The 21,262-nt window shown below is 43.3% G+C and overlaps 1 protein-coding gene across 2 annotated transcripts in view; it reads right to left on the bottom strand.

The window, feature by feature from the left end:
- Positions 1–1,744: 1,744 nt before the first annotated feature.
- snx17 (sorting nexin 17) overlaps positions 1,745–21,262 on the bottom strand; it is a 36,300-nt gene continuing 16,782 nt past the window's right edge. The window contains exons 6-15 of one of the 2 annotated variants that reach the window (XM_031581381.2): positions 20,131–20,221; positions 15,880–15,967; positions 12,586–12,655; positions 10,513–10,605; positions 9,249–9,452; positions 7,153–7,278; positions 6,797–6,874; positions 5,881–5,955; positions 5,458–5,499; positions 1,745–5,033 (exon numbers count right to left, since the gene is read on the bottom strand). In XM_031581381.2, the coding sequence (XP_031437241.1) occupies positions 4,914–5,033; positions 5,458–5,499; positions 5,881–5,955; positions 6,797–6,874; positions 7,153–7,278; positions 9,249–9,452; positions 10,513–10,605; positions 12,586–12,655; positions 15,880–15,967; positions 20,131–20,221 (987 nt within the window). In that variant the 3' untranslated portion in view covers positions 1,745–4,913. Of the gene's footprint in view, positions 5,034–5,457; positions 5,500–5,880; positions 5,956–6,796; positions 6,875–7,152; positions 7,282–9,248; positions 9,453–10,512; positions 10,606–12,585; positions 12,656–15,879; positions 15,968–20,130; positions 20,222–21,262 lie in introns of both variants that reach the window. The other variant, XM_012824778.3, reaches the window with a different exon arrangement.

Raw genomic sequence — 21,262 nt, 5'->3', positions numbered from 1 at the left:
AAGGGGTGGGACATGGGGTCAAAACTATAGGGACCATGATGACTATATGCAGTTAAAAAAACTTTCAGGTTGCCAAGAGATGATTTGAGTTTGAGGTGAAGGTGTTTTAGGTGTTTCTGGTGCTGTTGAGTGTTCTCTTGTAATTATGCAGTGGTTTCATGATTGCCTTAAGTATTCTGAAATTAAAATAAGGAAAAAAAGTTGTGTGTTAACTGGTTATTTCATGTCAATCTCTTTTCTCATTCTTTGTTTAATATTTATTAATTGCCTTTCTCGCTAATAATATTGATGAGTGAATTAATTTGCCAACTGCCAACAAATTGACAAGGTTAAATTATGATTGGTCCTTCCAGCTATCGATTGACGTTTGTTTACATGACCCTTTCGAAAGCTGAAGTGATGGGACCTGAAGTAAATAACAATACCACCGCATTTTACAATCCTGATAACGGCGTTTGATTCACAGTAACATTATCGAGTGGAAAACTTAATTACGCACTGAAGTGAGCAGGTTGCTTCACCTTGTGGGTAGAACAGCTTTGCGTTGAGTGCAGTGTAAGAAAAGACCGTAAGGTCTACATCATTTTGTTTTTACTTCCTCAAAAATGAATGCTAGCTTTGAAAAAAAGATAATGTTCCGGAGGCTTTGTTGAAGGAGTAGGCCTCGGGCCTCTCGCATTCAACGAGTCAACCATTCAGTCATTTCCACAGCGTCGTTTTCAGAACCTGCCACAAGAGGGCACACTGTCAAAACACCACAGAACTGGCCTCCAATGATCCTGTGCTGGTGTTTTATAAATGATCGGTTTCTAACCATTCTACACAATCTGTCAGTCTCCATTCACGTGTTGTTTTATGGGAGCCCGCCAGACCTTTTTAAAAATAAAAATAAAAACACCCCCCGCTACCTACTCCATGCATCAATGAGATCAGTGTTGGAATTTCAGCATAAAGTGCGAGATTCAAGGCCTTTGGTGCCGGAAACCACACTTACATACCACCTTTTCTGCCTGCGGTCGTTAAAGGTGGAGCGCTACCTTTCTGCGATTTATGTATGTGAGAGAGAAAGACTGATTAAAATGCTGTGGCTGGCACATGTATAGGCTAATCCTCAATCTGCCGTGGAGGTTCTGCGCTGTAGCCTGCTACAAAAGCCGCTGTCACACCGGCAGGAGAATTACAACCACGGAGGCCAGACAGACACAGAGAGATAGATGACGCCACAGAAGTAAACAAGCTGCTGATGCCGATATGAGAAATCAGAACAGCGTGTTGACAGACGCGTTGAGCCACCTCCAAAGGACACTCTCGGAAGCCAGTGACTCAGAGACACGAAGCCGTTCTCTCATCTGTGTGGAAAGAAAAATAAATATTTCCTCGTCCTTAAGCTATGAGTTGTAAGGTGATTGTGTGGAGGTGTTAAAAAGCCCACACTGAAATCCAAACTGAACCAGAACAGAATTTCAAGTGAAAAATGGAAAATAAATATTAAAATAACACATAAAAAAAAAAAGCAAAATCATGAAGTGATGTTAGATGTGGTGTTCTTGGATGCTCACACCAACCACATGGTTCTGACTATGTTCCAGAAGCTTCTGAAGAGTCATCCAGACTTGGCGCCACACATTAATCCAGTGAATCAAAACAGAAGCTAAATTGTGCCTTTTACACTCACGTCATGACCATGATGTCAACTTGCCATTTAAAGCAGCCAGCGCAACAGAAATGAATGACTCGCATCGTGTAGTTTGTGATATTTGGCACCTAAATTTATTCGGAGTTCCAGCACTGCAGTTCCCATTTAACAGTTCACACGGCAGTTGAAAGGAAACACGAAATCATACTGATAGGCTACTCTGTTCTCCAGAGTACAAATCGTTTGCCCCTTAACGCTTCACAGAGGCTGGCAAATACAGCTGAAGTCAGGAACAAAATGAATCACAGGATACAAACAATTCCATGACACAATGCTCGAATCGTTCCCTGGACCTTTTCAATATTTAAAACCCGACGCTGGTGACAAACTGGTCCTGTCACTCGTCCATTCCCGGGCAGTCAACATTCTCATGCGCTACGAGGAAGGTAAACAGGAAAAATATGTCTCTTCAGTGATGGTGGTCATCAACAAATGCGAAAAGGTGACCATTTTCGCTCCAAGGCATGTGAAATCAGCCGTTATGGCACAATCTTCTGAGATGATACAAAAAAAAAAAACTATTCCTTTTGTCGAACACAAAATTTATGTTTTTTTTTTTTTTTTTTTTTAAGAGAACAATACCCGACCCCTGGAATGACGCTCAGCAAAACAAAGACATTTCAAAATGCATAACTAGTATTTAGACCAAAACCAAACAAACAAATCAGATAAACACTTCTCTCTTGCTATGATTTTCTACAATTCTGTAAACAATGATAAAATGTTAGTTTCTAATATTTTACACAGTTTAGATTACATTGTTCTACATGATTACAACAGATTATTGATAAGAGATATTAGTAAATGCTCAGAATACTTGCAATTGCATGTACATGTATAAAAGTGACATTATCGTGATTCTTAAATGTTTCTTTGTGCAAAATGCTTTAGTAAACTATAATTTTGGCATTTATGAGAAACCTTAAAAATATTGGTTGGAATAACAGCAACAATAATGACAACAAAAACAGAAATCTGATGACAATTCTTCAGAACCCCCCTTTGAAATGTTACCAAATGTAGTTGTCCATGGTTCTTTTTGTCCTATCGCTCCTTCACTCGCTTTCAAATTCAATAAATTAGCAATTAGTCCCTCTTAATACTGTGCAATGTCATAGCTTCAGCAAGTGCAAGCAGTTCTGCCAAACTAACCGATCAAATCTTTCCAGAATTCTCCAAAAAATGTTGAGCCAGGGACTCCCATTGGCTGTTGCCAGGCACAGAGGCGAGGGTGAGAGTGAGGTTAAGAGCCAGTCCACGATGCCCAGTCCTGGATCACAGAGGCGAGGGTGAGGGTGAGGTTAAGCGCCAGTCCACGATGCCCAGTCCTGGATCAGAGCTGAGCAGTTGTTTCGGAAGGCATCGGAACTATTTTATTTTTAAGGCAGCAAAAAAGAAAAGCAAAAACCTTTGTACAAACAACATGTTTTTTCTCTACACGTTTTTTAAGGAACAATATGTAGTTTTTTTTTTTTTGCTGTGCAAAATATTACAAAACTCTGAATGAACACTGAGAAGATCATACATCCCAATTTCTATATACTTTGTTTCAGGTTTTGATGCATTTGTGGTCAGTTTTTATATCTACAATTTTAACAATCCAAAAACAATATCCAAGTTTTAAAGACGTGACAGAAAAACCGAAACAGATAATCAAGAGACACAGAACAAATAGACGACTGAAAACCGTCTTAATTATCATTTCTGAATTCCAATCTTTTTCTAAACCTGAAACTTTAACAGCAAAAAAAACTACATACTGCAACTTTAAACTGCAGATGATAGACAGTCAGAGGCAGTAGTGTGTCAGACTCTGCCTCAGAAACCCCAGCTAAGCCTCTGATAAAACCATTACATCCCAAACACTTTTTAACAGCGTCATACTCAACGCACAACACTGAACACTGAACTGGGCTTACATTCTTACATTCTAATGCTCACTAAAGGGACTATGTGATGATAGTGTGGGGGGTTAATGGATTTGGATAAGTACTGTTTATCAATCAAAACATAGTTTTGGCTGTCAACAAAATCAGTCTAATCAATTCCATTTCAACACGTTGCCATCTAAACTCCGGGGCAGAAATTCTGGCCAGATGCCCAAGTCAATAACATCTGAAAACTCATCCTTTGAAATGTCAACCATGGTGGCATGAAATATTGAATACTTTTAAGGAAACTGGAGGATGATGCATGATGATACCATGCCCTTCATGTCTGGAGAGGAGGAAGAACAGGTTGTGCAAACTAGACCAGCCCCAAACACTCCTCCCTGATGGAGAAGATTTTAAAGAACCCACTGGATGATCATTTTTGAAGCTGTCTGAGTAGAATCTTTGAGGGGTTGTTTAGCTTTCCACCACAGATGAATCATTAAAGCGCAATGCACCCTGAAATGCTAAAGACTACTTGTGGGGATAAGCGATGTAGCCGTACAAAGAAAAAGGAGGGAAACCAAACACCAGCCTCAAGAGACCAGACCACTATACAATTTCACAACATTCGGAGACATCGGTGACGTATTGCGTGACGTAAAGAAACACTGTGATTGGCAAATTTTTCACATCTACATTTTCACCAACACCAACTTTATGTCAAATATTTGACATTTGAGCATTAAATCATTTCAGGGGGCATTTTGTCCTTAAAACATTTGACTGAAAATCCTTATATGTACTTTTTAGGATGTAGAAACACCAGGGACCCTTTCCCCCATGAACATCGCAGCCAAAAAAAACAACCAAACAAAAAAAAGTCTTAACAGTATTCCTAGCAGTGGGGCTCTGTGGGATTTCCGTCAGTGGGTACAAGCAAAACACGTTTCAAAACCGCAGTGGCTTGGAAAGGACCCTGAACAATGGTAATGTGATGAAATAACGGCCTGGTGCTAACTGACTGCATTGGAATGATAAGAAATAAACTGTGCAGCCATGCAGGGTGGCTGAGTGGGGGTGGGGGGGTTCAGATGGATGGTGAGGTGGTGTTGGTGGGAGGGGTGGGGGTGGGGCATTGATGTCTGGAAGAACTGACATCAGGGTTAAAAGCCTTTCCAACCCCGCTGGTCTCTCGGAGAACCTCAGGGGCTCCACTGTAGCATGCATGCCTATCTCTCTCCTCGTCCTCCTCGTCTTCCTCTATCCCTCTCTCTCTCTCTCTCTCCTCTCTGTCGTCTCTCTTGCGCTCTCTCTCTGTCTCTCTGAGCATTCGAGGGTAGGGGTCACAGATCATCGTCGCCAATCCCCTCAAAGGCGAAGTTGCCGTGGAAATCGTTGCCGCTGATGTCGTTGTTGGAGCTGGAGGCGCTGATGCCTCGAAGTGACACAGAGGTCAACTTGGTCTGCAGAAGAAAAATAAACAAACAAAGACAAACAAGTGTCAATAACATCTTTGTATGCATACTGAATAATGTCAGATGTTGATTAAAAGTCATATTATGCATCAGTACCGTATCATTCATAAGCACCGACTCCTCGATTAGGAGAGACGAAGAGCTCTATCTAAACTCAAGAGTTACCAATAAATCTGACGTATAAAATATAAATCCTTGTGGTCATTGAGATCTTGCTAGTTCATAATCCTAATGTTTCTCTGTTCTATGAACACAACCACGAGTCCTACACAACATGTCATAGAAGTCTGGCATCATTTGCACTGCGGAGACTAGCAAACACTGATGCGACTATAGCAGCCAAGCTTGAGGCATAGTACAAGGAAATATGGGCTTTCAGCCTCAAAACAATAACAGACATGAGGTCACCTACCGAGAGTTTGACAACTTGCTCACGGTTCGGGTCGGGGGAATCCTAGAGAGACAAGCAGAGAACCAAATCACACCCACAACCCATCTCCTGGTTTGTATTTCTACCTGGCCCAGCTCCCAAACCCTGCCACTCCCAAACCAACCAGGAAATCGATCTCATCCCAACTCTATTTTTGCTTTAAAATCCCTAAATTGGTAGTTAAAACATATATGCCCTGATATCCCAAAGTCACTTAAAATCACATTATAAATTACTTCACTGGCTCTTAAGGACACCCACTAGCATCAACATGTAAATATAAACATATTTTTGTTTATTTGCATAAAAGTTATGCAGTGGACCTTTAAGGCCTTAACTGGGAAAGATCCCTAGAAACAACAGACGGGGACATCATAGCTCTGCATGGATAAGTTTTACCCTTACCAGCAACGGAGGGGACTTCACTGCCTGGTTGCTGTCCGACCTGTGGAGGGCGCCGTTGAGCCGTTTCTTCTGCATCTGGGAGGTTGAAGAGAGAAAGAGAGAGAGAGAGAAAGAGAGAGATAGAGATAGAGACAGAGATAGAGATAGAGTTCAGTGGCTATCTGTATGCATTAGGGTCCCTGGGAGCCTCTGGTACTGAGCAGCCAGTCTGCACCATGGGGTCTCTGGATAACCATGATGCAAATGTACCTCATCGTTTCACCATAATCATGGGTAAAATCCCTCACCTGCAATGTTACTTTAAGCCACAGACACGATAATACAATCCATATATTTTGTGACATTTACATGAAAACATTTAATCAATAAAACTGATAACAACAACAGTGGTGGTTACAGACCAAAGCTAAAGAGAGAGAGAAAGTGCAAATGGAACCCACTAAAAATAAAACAGCAAAACTGTGCCTTTCGATGTCGTGACCAGGTTTCCAAAGATGGTGCAGTCTGACTGCTGAGTAATGAGACCATTAGGTGAGAAAAACAAAATGGGTGGCATGATGAGTGACTCAGTTAGCCTCTCTCTCTCTCACACACACACACACACACACACACACACACACACACACACACACACACACACACACACACACACACACACACACACACACACACACACACACACACACACACACACACACACACACACAGTGACGCATCGCCACACTTTCATATCAGGACTAAAACCAGACTACAAGCTCACCCAGGCAAGTGTCGACCAAGCCTGTAAATATCTGAAATGTAAATGACACATACTGTATGTACACGGACACACACACACACACACACACACACACACACACACACACACACACGTGCAAAGGCCTCTCTCTCCCCCCCTACCCACACACACACTGACCTTTTTGATACTTCCACCAGACTTCTTCACCATTAGCTCGTCAACCATGGCCTGGAGGCAGATGCTCATCATGATGGCCTGTGACACACATTGGGTGAAGCGAGGTACATTGGGTCAGACCAAAACAAGGTCAGTGGACACAAGCTCATTTAATGAAGGACAAGGTGGACATTTTAAAATGAAACAAGAAAATTACACCTGAACATTTTGAAAGCTAAATTCTTGTTTTAAAGCATCTTCTCCCTATCCCTATCATTATAGTGGGAAAAACAGGGGATAATAAATAATAAATGATATTTATGAATGAAATGTAGTATGTCAAATGTGATTTAAAATGGTATTTTACTCTCACTAACCTGCTGACTGGTGATGGTGACCCACTGAAGGCGGTCTTTGCTCATCAGGTACTCGAAGGCCAGTTCCAGCTTGACATCACACTTCGCTGAGCTGCAGGGGTTGGCTGATCCGTTGACCACCGGAACCTGCTGTAGGCGTGGGGGGGGGGGGGGGGGGGGGGTTGGCGAAGAAAGGGGATTTTATATAATCTTACAAACTTTAATGAAGTCGTGGGCTACAACTGCAGTCATACACTACCCGAGTCAGGGCGCATCATTAGTTGAGTAGGGCAGCATCATACACTTCAATTCTCAGGGTGAAAAAAACATGTAAAGAAAAAAAACATGTCCGAAGCTCTCCGGACTCAATTGTAGTCATCAGGCAAAGTAGAACAAATCGATGCACATTAAAGACTACCCGATAATCTGTGAAACCTGTCGACTCCAACTAGCCAAAGTCGAGCAGACAACCGTGGAGACAGTCAACTGCAACTCTGCATCAAAGTTGTGTAGTCTAACCCCAGTTTAAGGGATGAATTTGGCCTCAGTGTTCACCACTTTGAGTGCCACATTAAACGTCACTTCAGTCACACTGAGGGTATGGCGGATCCCCGAGAGTTATCACCTCCCACTATGAGTACAGATGCCACCTCAAACAGAACAGCAGCTTAGATGTCATCGCTCTCAGTGTAATCAATATTCCTCTCTGCTACAGCGGAACACATTTACCCAATATACTCAACACACCAAGCACTAATGCAGAACTTACTCGGGTTCATACAAGAGCTTTCCATATGAGGAGATGTGCTGTTCAAGAGCTTATCCTGAACTTTAAATTATAAACACAGACACCCAGAATGTTCTCTTTGGCAGAAGTCTATGTGTGGTCCAGATGAGTCATAAGACCCATGTAAGATCAGTCTTTTTAGTTCCGCAAATAACCGTTCTCCTTTTTAACTTCTAGGTTGTAGGCTACCCACTTTATGAGACCTACTTGGAAAATGAAAGAAAAATGTTCTTTCATGAGGTCAACTGACAGCATGTTTGTAAGATGCCTACAAAATTCTGCACTGATGCTTTTCAAGGTTTTGGTCAAATAAGACTGGACGGGACTGGGGTAACCGTTCATTGTTCAATTCCTTTACTGGGACCATGACATTAAACAGCAGCACAGCAACTACATCATCCCAGCCACTGATACATCGACCCGGCCACAAATAATCGTATTTCTGTTAGGCTGAAACAAACTCCCTATGCTCTCCCAATTAAGACAATTCGAAACCTATTCGTTAGCAACTATGCATGTCCTTGGCCTCAGCGGACCTGGACTAATGGCAGGCACACTGCGACTCGTCCTGACGGAATGTGAATCCCTTAATTAACGTTATCAATTACAAGTAGAGGAGCGCACACATCTCTAGAGACCACGGATCGCAGATCGATGGACGGAGCAGAGACAAAGAGCTGAAATAAGCCGTTAGCTGAGTTAGTGGTTTGCGGAAGTAGAAAAAGTATCTCCTGTTCCCAACAATGCCACGTTCAATGCCAAACGCAGACAAGGAAGAAAATGTATCGGACCGCAGCGCCCATAATGTGTTCTGTTCAATGTTTATCATTTCCATAACCGTTACACACATTACAGGCAGAAAATGTGTTTTGTGTGCGGAAGAATGTTGCTTAATCTATTTTACTCCTTCTAATTCGATCAACAGCACTATACTGGCTGACAAGAAACCTTGATGGATGGGGAAGAGAAATGAACAGGGAGGTGGGGGAGCTGGATGCCTTTCCATTTTTTGATGATCATAGCAATCTTCTGAGCCAACTATCCAACTATCTCTGTTGATTTGCTGTAGAAACGGCAAACGGTTGCCTCGTCTTATCTTCAGGCACCACAGCAACATGAGGGAGGAGAGTGGGAGCTCAGAGGCTCTAGGACTGTTGTTTTCACAGTGAGTTTTATCCAGATATTCTTACAGCAGAAATAATTTACACAATCTGTGTGTGTTTCGCCGTAACAAACTACAAAACTGTAAACATGCTAACAAACAATGAGTCAAGAAGTGTGGCTGGAACCGACAGCAGAGCGACTGGGTGCGAAAATGGCGGACACTCACCGATGATGTGACCCTCCAGCATCTCATGCGCGTCACCTTGAAGCTGCCCTCCTTCATCTGCTCGCTGGGCAGCTTCACGTGGAAGTTGAGCTCGTTGTTGCCGGCGCTCACGATCACATGGCAGCCCTTCTCCGGGAAGTCGGTCACACATGGGTCGAATTTGATGTAGCCGTAGTACTTCAAAGTCTGAGCCAGTCGGATGAACTGAAGAGAGATAGATTAATGGCATTTTACTTTTAAAAGAAAACATGGCCACAACTTATATTATGTGTCCCTGGGTAAATGCACCTAATACTACATACGTATGTGCAGTGTGCCTTTAACAGTAAATGTTGTTCCAAGAGATACTTGAGGTTAGGGTTGGGTCTAGGATTACTACACCGATCAGCCACAACATTAAAACCACCTGTCTTATATTGCGTAGGTCCCCCTCGTACCACCAAAACAGCTCTGACCAATAGAGGCATGGACTCCACAAGACCTCTAAAAGTGTCCTGTGGCCTCCGGCATCAAGACCTCTAAAGGTCATAATCTGACCTCTAAAGGTGTCCTGTGGCATCCGGCACCAAAACGTTAGCAGCAGACCCTTTACATCCCGTAAATTGTGAGGTGGGGCCTCCATGGATTGGACTTGATTTTCCCGCACATCCCACAGATGATCGATCCGATCGGACTCCTTGAATCACTTTCAGCAGGTACTAACCACGGCATACCGGGAGCAATTAACATTCTCCCAGTCATCTACACAACACCCAGTCATCTACACAACACCCAGTCATCTAGCACTCACAATTTGGCCCTTGTCAAAGTTGCTCAAATCCTTAAGCTTGCCCATTTTTACTGCTTCCAGCACATCAACACCAAGAACTGACTCTTCCCTTTCTGTCTAAGAGACCCCATGACAAATGCCATTATTACAAGATAATCAATGTTGCTGATCGGGGTGTATTGCAATAATCATCATACTAATATAAATATACACTAGTATATTTTAGCAGTTTACTAGAACATACTTATAAACTGATTTAAGTACTGTATTTAGGACAGAGAATAAGGACTGAAAATACAATTTAAAGCAGCAAACATAATCTGACACAAAAGTCAACAGTGATTCACGAGTTAAACGGCTACATCTCCACCAATACTGATGCTTCTTTGCGAGTCTGCGAGTCAAAAAGAACGATGACATAACCCTCGATGTGTAAAGTGAATCAGCCCCAGGGGGGGTTGAGTTTCCCCTGTGGTGGGAGGGAGACAGAAATACCTCCTTCTTTGAGCCCTTCTCCTGCAGAGACTTGAGCTGCCTGTGCTGATCCTTGTTGACTAGGATCCAGCCTCGCTCGATGTCCGACACCGTCTGGGGAGAAAGAGAGACATACTTAATCTTCCAACTGACAAAAAAGGAAATCCAATTTCGGCTGTGAGGAAATCAAAGCGTGCCCCATGGTATCTACACACAAGTCATCCGCAGAATGATCCACATAATTTACAGAATATACATAAATACACCCTGATTATACAGAATGAGTTTGGTGAAGGTGTGATGCAGAGCGTTTTCTTGTTGGAAGTAAAAATGCTACTAGACTTACAATAGGGTGTATTTACAAGATACCCTTCTTGAATATTCCTCTAGATTTTAGGCATCTTGTCGCTGAAGCTTCTACAAATACACAGACATTCTGGAAATCACTTATTTTTCACCAATGCTTCAACATTATTGTAGGTTTCATGATAGGAAGCTTTTTTTGGACAACTGAATCCAGCTCTTTGAAAAGTGTAATGACTATTCCAGAAGCTATGATACACAGCTCCCTCCCCGGCCACCTCTTCAATCCATGGCTAAACAGGATCCGGGGAAATCTCAAAGCAGGATCAGAGTTATCTAGAGAAGTGCAGCGAGTAAAGCTCGAGATGCTAGTTAACACAAGTTATTTGGCAGGGTGGTCCCAGGTTTTACTTTAACACTGGCCAACTCAGAAATCTGGCTTCCTGAGATACTCCCTGGTGGGTTGTTTGCAAGAAAGCAACAACAACAACAACAACAACAACTTAGGGATGCCCTGATACCATTTTTTTTTTTCAGACCGAGTACTTACATTTGTGTACCCCCCCCCCCCTGTCACCCAGTGGGAAAATTAATACATAAATATATCAAACCACAGTTGCAACAAAAAAATCCAAAGCCCAACACTTTCAATTCCCTTTTTGTGCATTGACTGCAGATGTGCCCATACGTGGGAGTGGAGAGCGAGACTGCAGACTGTGCAGCTGACGGTTACAAAGCTGCCTGGATCTTCTCATACAGATACAAAATCTAGAACTACCGCAAGCACAGCACTTCCATGTTTACAGCTTAGTACTTAACTTGTTTGTACCTGCTGAGGCTTGTCACTATGGATACAACAGCACACTGTTAGTGGCGCAACAGTGCACAGAGTCATTTTATGTTCGTAGTTCATTTAATGGTCACAGAGGAATCAAATGTACTGAACAAGTCATTTTGCAGAGACACCCATGGGCTTGACCACTTCCTTTTCTGTGTTTGACATGAGACTAAGCTAGTCTGATATAACAGTGAACAGGGCCTAGCCTCACTCCATTGGGGATCGTTTCCAGTTGTTGCATCCTAATTGGCGTAGACCTCAGGTTAATTTTGGAACCACTGCCAGCCTTTAACCAATAAGCACTGACCACTATGGGATTGCTATACTTCCTACTTTGCCAGTACTGCTTGCATCGCCTCGTGTAGCTCTAGCACAGCTGCCATTGTTGAAACTACATATCATCGCACTCAGCCACCCCCACTGGCTGATTGGTAGGCCCTTCTGAATGGCCCATCGTTTCATCTGGTGAACATCAGTTCCAGACTGTAATCACAGCAAAAACTATGCCTCTAATCGGATCAAAACTACGATTTGGCACCCTTGGATGAATTCAGTGCATTCTATTTTTACAGTCTCCCCTTTATGCCTACACATCAGAAGGGACGTGTCTGTGTGTCTGTGTGTCTGTGTGTCTGTGTGTCTGTGTGTCTGTGTGTCTGTGTGTCTGTGTGTCTGTGTGTCTGTGTGTCTGTGTGTCTGTGTGTCTGTGTGTCTGTAGGGTCGTACAGAGACAAAGGAGCTGCATGAGTGAATGGTCTGCCTTGAGATCAAACCTTTATAAATAACTACAATGCTTTACAAAACTGAAGCATGCTCAGCTGGATCTACTCCATCTGATACAATTCACTGTTTGCAGACGTTTGTTTCCATGACAGCAGCTGGTGTTTTTAGCACCTTGTTCTTCCAGATGATCTGAGAATGTGACATCATCCAGCCAATGGCAGCAGATTTACCTGAGAGTAGAGCAAGTTCAGGCCCACTCGGTTGTCCATGACGTCGTTGTCATATGCTGTGTCCCAGTAGCTGAGGAGAGAGAGGAGGGAAGACACGACAGGTCAGGGAAGAGATAGACTGCAGATCAGTGGCACATTTTGTACAGAAGAGGGAAGACATGACAGGTCAGGGAAGAGACTGTGGCCATTTTTGTACAGAAACGAATCAACAAAGAAGCGGGTATATGACAACAACAGTCAAGTATGCAAGAAAACAAACTGACATGAGTCCAGTCATTTATCATCGTATACAAACAAGACCTCATTAAAAACGGCATTACGGCATCCGTCTTTGCTTTCATATAAACCCAGACCTCTTTTTTTTTTTTTTTTGCAGAGGTCAACAAAACCTCTACCGTGTCCTCAAAGCACCCTTAATGCCCAGAGTTCTCTCACACATACTCACACACACACACACACACACACACGCACACACACACACACACACACACACACACACACACACACTCTCTCTCTCTCTCTCTCTCTCTCTCTCTCCCTCCCTCTCACTCTTAGACTTTGGTTGACCAGAGAAACACCTTTTCACAAGTTTCCAGAGCATGTAGGTGATCATCATTCACAAGAGCCCAATCCCAAAAGCAAACCTTTGAGCCCAAACACAGCCCCCCCCCCTCAAACTGCTGAAGTGCCGATTGCTTTTCCCGACCGCTCAATAGAAACCAGAACTTCTCCTCATCACTCTTTTCTGTGTGCGGCAGCAGCCCTGGAACCATGCTAGCTGGCTCTGTATAGTTTTCTTTAAAACATTTCTTTTTAAAACCACCCACTTCAAAAAGAACTACATTCTCTTCCAGCTGCCACACACTCTATACGTCACACTAGTGCTTCCTCCACGCTCTCAACACAGCCTTCTCGGAGTGGAGAGAAATGACAGACTGAGGGTTCACTGTAAACGAGCGAAAAGCAAACGGTGGTTCTGGTGGGCCCAGGCGACCCAAGTTAATGAAAAGTGGCTGAATTAAATGAGGTGGCAAGTGAGTCGTGAAATCCTCAAGCTTCAGAGGATGGAGAGGGAAAAGTGGATCAAGATCCCGCGCCAGTGAGCGCCGGCTGTCAGCACACTTTAATTACACAGTCGTGAAATATTAAAGCCGCTCCCCACTGGGCAGTGCTGAGAGGGATGGGAGTGTTGAGGGAAGTGATATCTCCAATTGTAATATGAAATGCATTTTAGAATAGCTGTGATAACTTTGGTATAACAAATGTTTTCGACTGACCGCAGAAGCTGGGATGGCGCGTGTTGTGCCGGTCCTGCCGACAACAACTGGTTTGCATTCCATTCTTCATGGTCATTCACAGAGGACACTTATCCAGATGATCTTCCGGAATATACACATCAACTAATTCTCTCAGTCTCTCATACACACAAAGAAACACACTCCCTCTCTTTGTCGGTCTGACACTCTCTGTCTGTCTGTCGCTCTCTCTGTCACACACACACACACACACACACACACACACACACACACACTACTCTGGCTCGAAGTGTTGGGCTCCCTCTCCTGAAAAGTAGGTCAGCAGGACTGAGGCCTTCCTTAAGTGAGCGTCAAACTGACGGGGCGACAGACAATATCCTCAGCACTTAAGTGTTTGTGACTCTTTCAAAAATTATTGAGAAGAGGTGGTGGGTGGTGTGTATGTGTATGATTGTGAGTTTGCTGGTGTGTGTGTGTGAGTGTGAGTGTGAGTGTGAGTGAGAGAATGTGTGTTTACATATAGGTTGGGATTGTTGAGCTGTTACCAAAAGCAGTCATATATATATATATATATGAGACTCCCCCTGCCTCCTGTCTCTCTCCCAGCAGCTGCTCCTGCTGCTGGCTGCTCTCAGTGGGAGCATAGAAGGCCATTTTGCACGAGGAAAAGGCAACGTATTTATGCAGCTGGAGGAGGTCAAGCGCTGGGGTGACGGTGCGTGCAAAGGGGGGGGGGGGCGCAAGTGTTGAGCGCTGGCCTCTGGGTTAAACACCCCCGTAAGCCAAATCGAGTTGGGCGAGCAACACAAGCCCACACTTGAGAAGAGGGCACCAGCAGGGCACCGTGTTGAAATGGAGGCAGATTATCTGGTGAGATACACTCAGATTTTCTTTTGTGTGTGTGTGTGTGTGTGTGTGTGTGTGTGTGTGTGTGTGTGTGTGTGTGTGGGGGGGGGGTTCTGTTGAACTGCTGGCATGACATCTGGCAGAACATCAAAAGAGAAGGTACTGCTTGTTTGACTCTCTTCAAAAAGATCACGAGGGGTTAAGGTCAGGTCACAGGGGCGTTCTCCTCTAGCCTACACGGAAGAATGATTTGTGGTGCAGGTAGTGTTTTGCTTCAATGAATGGCCAAGAAGTTCTTAGCTAATACGTTACACACAAGAGTAAAAAGAGAGATCAACAAGAGAAAGAACAAGATTAGGAACATGAGAGAAACCATAGAAAGGGAAGAAATGAGTGAAAAGAAAAGAGAGAAAGCAGGCTTTTAACTTCCAAGCCATTCATTTCGTTTTAAATTATATCAGACGTTTATTGTCCATTTACTTAGAATAATCTTCTGCAAGTGCTGACGTCTCCATTTCTCTCTGTCTCTGCAACTCATAAAAAGGGCGTCATCATCTTCTGGCCATTATGTGATCAAGCTAGCACATAGCACATAAATTACAGCAAGCACTGACACAGCAAATACAGACTTGTTATCCGTGGCCAAGAACAGCAGCGCTTTCAACTGCACTGTCTGGACTGTAGTGGAGTAGAGTGAACAAAGCCGACATTCTTCCATGGACAGAACTTCCTGTTCTGCTGATGACGAACACAGCTTATGCCCGTGATTTATTTTATAACGACTAGGGGCATCCAACAGAGCGGTTTTGATGAATATTGATGGAATGATCAATGATCAACAAAGCCAATCAAAGACGGCGCTGTCAGTTAATTTGCATCCTAGTCCAGGTTTGGTACATGGTGTCGTTGGGAATATGAATCTCCATTATACTCTTTGTAATTCTATGGTGTCGTTGGGAATATGAATCTCCATTATACTCTTTTTAATTCTATGGTGTCGTTGGGAATATGAATCTCAATTATACTCTTTGTAATTCTATGGTGTCGTTGAGAACATGAATCTCCATTATACTCTTTGTAATTCTATGGTGGGGACTAACCCTACACTGCTGTTGTGAAGGAAAAGAGGTCAGCAGTGTGTTGGAAGGAGGACAAGGGGAGCGGGTGAGTGCTGTAGCCAGCGTGCATCTACCTTTTGCGGAGGACGATGTGGAAGTCGGGGCTGTGGAGACTGGTGACAGACACGTAGGGCAGTTCAAACTCCTGCAGCTTCCTCACGACTTTCTCACGCCCAGCAGGAGGTGGAGAGAAAGAGAGAGCAAGAGAGAGAGAGAGAGAGAGAGAGAAAGAGAGAAAGAGAGAGCAGAAGGAAAGTAAATAAACAAATGAAACATTAACACACTTCTACGATAAAGAAATGACTAAATCACAGAAACTATGCACAATGGCAATATGAGGGCATGAGGATCAATCTGGCTGAAATTCAGCTGATTCCTAATCCATCACATTCAGAGCAAGTGACAGAAGGGAAGACATTAAAAAAAGAGAAAGAGGGAATAAAAAAATTAGCGCGACAGAGTGTGTGTGTGTGTCTCTCTGTTTGTGTGTGTGTGTGTGTCATGACAAACAAACAAAAGAGGTTATAAAGAAATTTGTCTGTTCTGCCCTTTTATCTTCTTGCATCAAACATGAACAACGTGAACGGGACACTATGAACTCGGACAGATATCGGCAACCTTTTCGAAGCAGGACTAAACACATGACAAGCCCCAGCGTGCAGCTGTGGTATTCAACCATCACCGAGAGCGATGATCGAATGTGAGGTAACCAGGATGAGCAGGAGCTGTTTCAGTCGGTTCATGTGGTAAGGCTGTGGCTCCGGGGCTGGGCAGAGAACAGTGGCAGTGCGGAAATCTGTTCTACCACTCCCTAGTCAACATGCTTGATCTCTCTCTCTGTTAACATACAGCCATTGGCTACTTTTCCACAGTCAACATGCTTGATCTCTCTATGTTAACATACAGCCATTGGCTACTTTTCTACAGTCAACATGCTTGATCTCTCTCTTAACATACAGCCACTGGCTACTTCTCGCTAGTCAACATGCTTGATCTCTCTCTGTTAACGTACTGCCATTGGCAACTTTTTTCGACTTCTGAGTAAACGAAAAGATTTGAGAGCATTTAAAGCGTGTCTGACAGATTGGAATTTCGAGGCTGTCAGCCTTTAAAATGTAAAGGAGGAGAGTCAATTCTGATCTCAACTAAGGAATGGTTACTCTTTACAATGGTGCTCAAAAAGGTAAATCCCTCCTAGTGCTAAATAAACATGATTAGCCAAGCCCACAAAAACCTCACATTGATGTCACATGTAAGTGTCAGGTTGAGCCCTTCTCTCGTATGTCTGCCAAAACAACAAAAATAAAGTGAGGGGAAAAAACCATGCGTCAGGTCTGTTGTGCCGTTCTGGGTCGCACTTAACTGCTAAAAGCGGAAGGCGTGTGATAACTGTTTAGAAACATACGCTTCTTTTCCAAGCGCCCAGTGGCCTTTTCCCGTGTTCATTTGCCTTTAGTAGCAAAGGCAAACCCTACCAAACAACTTAATAGACACGTCTAGACTTGTTTCGCTCGCAGGCTGAAGCCATCTTCAGGCAGTGCCGAGGGAGAGGTGCCTTGAATGAATCCAGATGTTTTATGGCAACATTTGGCTGGGATGACCATCCTTGACCTTGGCTCACAGATAGGGGTTTGAGGAGGTGGAGGGATAACAGTTTCTCTGCAACGTGGGAAAATCAGAGCCCCACTGGAAGAAAATAACAGTGCCTAAAATACTATCCACAGCTGGGGAAAGCGATATTTGTTATATTAACACTTACATAGCCCCTGTTTATCCTATCCCTTCAGTCTAACTGAACCACTGAATACAGTGTAACCACACTTTAGAACACTCTACTGTAACCAGTATTTACTCTGGTTTTATGTAATTATGAAGTATCAGTATATTAATGTATTCTTACACTTTGTTTAATCAGTATGTATCAATAAGCACATTTCACTGTACTTGATCATATCATCATATCATCACACTGTGACACAGACTATTCAGTATAAAACGTGGCCAAACTATGTCTTGATGATAACAACAAAGATTTGCTATTTGTGCACGAGGCATTACGAAAACTCTAAGACGTCTTAACTACTTTGAAACGCACGCAGGGAGGAGTACAAACCGCCAATATATTAGCGGCCGGGCAAGTGCCAAGCCCAGATTTCTGGTACAGCCTGTACCCAATGTTTGCAAAACAGCAGCCTATCAAGGCTGAAGCTTGGCCCGCGGAGCCTCCATAGCTTTGCCATCAGTCAACAACAGCTTGCTTCTGTGTGATGACAAACAAAGTCAGTCACACTCTCCAATGCTTTCTCGCAGCAAGGAGTCGTGGACGGATGGACGGACTAGACTAGACTCCTCCAGAGACCTTTCATGGCACTCCTACTAGGGCCGCATTCCATCCAATCTGACGAGACTCTCTCTCCAAGTTTGGATTGAGAGAAGGGGGGGGGGGGAGAGAGAGAAAAAAAAACAGTGGCAGGTTGAGCAGTTAGAAGCGTTAGAAAGGGAGATTAATGCGCTGCCGAGGCTCGCTGGCCAACATTATCAAAAAAAACGCAACGCCTCAAAAATGTAAATCACATCTTTAAAAAAGCATGAATCTCTCCCCCTCTAGCCCTAAATCCAGAAGCAAACTGTTGGTCTTTGATTGATTTACAAAAGAGCCCTAAAGTACAAATGACTCACATTTATATATTTACCACTGGGGAGACGGTGACAGTATGCAGACAGCAAGCAGCTTCATTGATTCTTTACTCCCATAAGTCATTCTGTTTATTAGTATGTGCTTCAGAGCCTTGTGTATGCCTACAGATACTCCATTTTATGTCTCTGGGATGCTTACTGAATTTATCTGCTATCAAACTGCTTCTTGAGTATGTGAAGCGCTGAGTAAATTCACAAATATTGATAAATTCTTTTCTCTTCCCAAGGTTAAGGCAGACTGAGTGTTGAGGGGAACACGATGGTGAATTGGCAGCACATAACCTGGGAGAATGAGATGCCCCACACCAATTACACCTCCCATCTTCCTCGATGCATCTGCTGTAGCAGCGAGGAGAGGGGGAAATATTTAATCAATGAAGCCAAAGTGACACTCAAAAAGTATTTTTCTACAGGATGTACTATGCAGAGAATTTGTCTATGTATTCAATTCATCTATATCGACCTATATCTATATATTTATACTACAAAATATTTATTTAGTGACTCCCCAGTGAAATCTCTGTCTATTTTTTTCTAAACGCATTTTTGGAGCTCAAGTCATCCTCCAAGGCAGAGTGCCTGCGAGTGGAGCGTTTGGAGACCGTAAGAATGCAGAGCACGTTCTCTTCCTCAAACGGAGCTGCTCTGGGAGTTGAGGGGCGGTGATGGCACAATAAGCAGCAGATAGCCTAAGAGAATGAATTCGCCCTGTCTGAATGTGACGACTCCACGTCTCCGACCGAGTTATCGCTATCTCTGTTCCATGCGATTGTGATGTACGACACACGGAATGAGGAACAAAGCGAGAGCCGGATTTGTTGGCTTCAGGCACCAACAAGTACATTTCAGTTTAAATTTTTTATAGTTGTATTAATACTACACATATGAATGTATTGTGTTATTATATTGATTGGCATTAATATACTTGTAAAACACTTGAGATCCCCTTCCTATTACTCTTCTCAGCTTTACATACAGTGGCTGACACACAGTCTACTCTCATCTGCCAACATGGGAGATGTGATAGGCTACATATAATTACATTGGGTGGAGAGGCCTGAGAGAAACCCAATCGGTCCACTGGGCTGTTGGTGCACATGGCCAGTGTTAACCCGCTAATGATTATTACTGACAGGGAGAAGCAGGTCGTCAGCAAATGAAATCCCCCTCCTCCTGATTCAATGAATTACTCAGATTAGTCCTTCTGCAGCCCGTGCTTATGACAGGCGAGTTGTGACCTCTCATGTTACCCCCACCACCACAAGCTTCGCACATGCTCAGACTGAACTTTCACAGCACTTAGGAGGAGATATAGCATAGGGTCATATTTCAAAAGATGCAATAAGGCGTTTTTTTACTGTAAAAAATAAAATAAAAATTAAGACAAACAACAATGATGATTTCCCCAACATTCCTGTATATCCTATATGCTCTATATTCTGACTCCAGATACATAGAATGTCCCTGAATCTCTGTAGTTTTACTGGGTCTCACATTGTTTATGTATAGTAATAAAAACATTGCTCTCTGAAGACACGACACAGAAAACAGACAGCCATTCCTGTACAACAGTCCAAGCTCCATGGATGCTCATGAATAACGGTCAAAGGTTAGGCAGCATTACTCACAGGTGTAGCCTCCGTCGGCTCCCTCCTGCACCAGGAAGAGGCTGAAGTACCCCACCAGCTCGTCAGGCAGGTCCAGCTTTGCTGCCACTGCCTGCCAACAACAACAACAACAACAACAACAACGACAGACAATCAGAACAAGCCTTGGGTTTGTAGGATGCTCGAAGATTTAGATACAGCATAACTGATTCAGGGTGGTGTCTGTTCTCATTTAGAAGGGGGGGGGGATCTTCATTCATTTCATTTCTGGATGGGGCAGTGGGTCTATGGAAGCCTCTAAGAGCCATTTAAAGAAAAAAAAAACTGCATTAGTATAATAACTGAAATCTGATGCAATGTCTTGTCTTCTCCATTATGAGTGCGCATTCATCATGCTAGCCAAAACGAGACGGACATTGATTTGCTTAACATTGTTGTCCGACACACACAGAAACATAAGAGATTGCATTGCTTTCCCTAAATGAAATGTGACTTCTCTAGTCAATCATTGTCTTCTGTGTTCTGTGTTTAAGGTCATATTTTAAGACCAACACCTATGCCTATCTGAGGGCGGTTTGTTTTTATATAATTTAAAAGCTTCCATATGAGTCTACATCAAATATGGATACAAGGCGACGGGTAAATAAGAACCCGCCCAGTAGGCTCTGCAGGCAAAGTAATAGTCCTTGAGAGTCATTATCTATATATTACCTAAACCTGCTAGAGATGTGTTAGACAAACATAAAAATACAAAATAAACAAAAGATATGCAATTATATAAATATATATAAACTAAATTATATATCTTTTGTATATTCTATTATATAATGTAAATGTAAAAATGCAAAAATGTAAAACGTAAAATACATAAACAGCTCCATGGACATCTAAGTAACACAGTATCAAATGGCAGGTACAGGCAATGTTACTACAGCAAAAAGCTGTCGCTTCTGGGCTCCCATAAGAGACCATGCTGAGGCCACTGACAATTTAGAAAAGGAAAAGCTGTCCAGTGAAAATGTTGAGGGGTGTTTGAAGCATGAGCTGAGAATAAGGTCAAATCACCTCCTCTGGAGCCACTTTCCCTCCCTTTAGGGGAGGACAGTTGGGGGGGAACACAAACGGCCAGACACCTCAGTGTTCTCTGAGGAAC

The sequence above is a fragment of the Clupea harengus genome, chromosome 15, assembly GCF_900700415.2.
Source record: "Clupea harengus chromosome 15, Ch_v2.0.2, whole genome shotgun sequence".
Lineage (NCBI taxonomy): Eukaryota > Metazoa > Chordata > Actinopteri > Clupeiformes > Clupeidae > Clupea > Clupea harengus.
The sequence above is the reverse complement of the archived record's forward strand: the minus strand, read 5'-3'. Positions and strand labels throughout refer to the sequence as shown.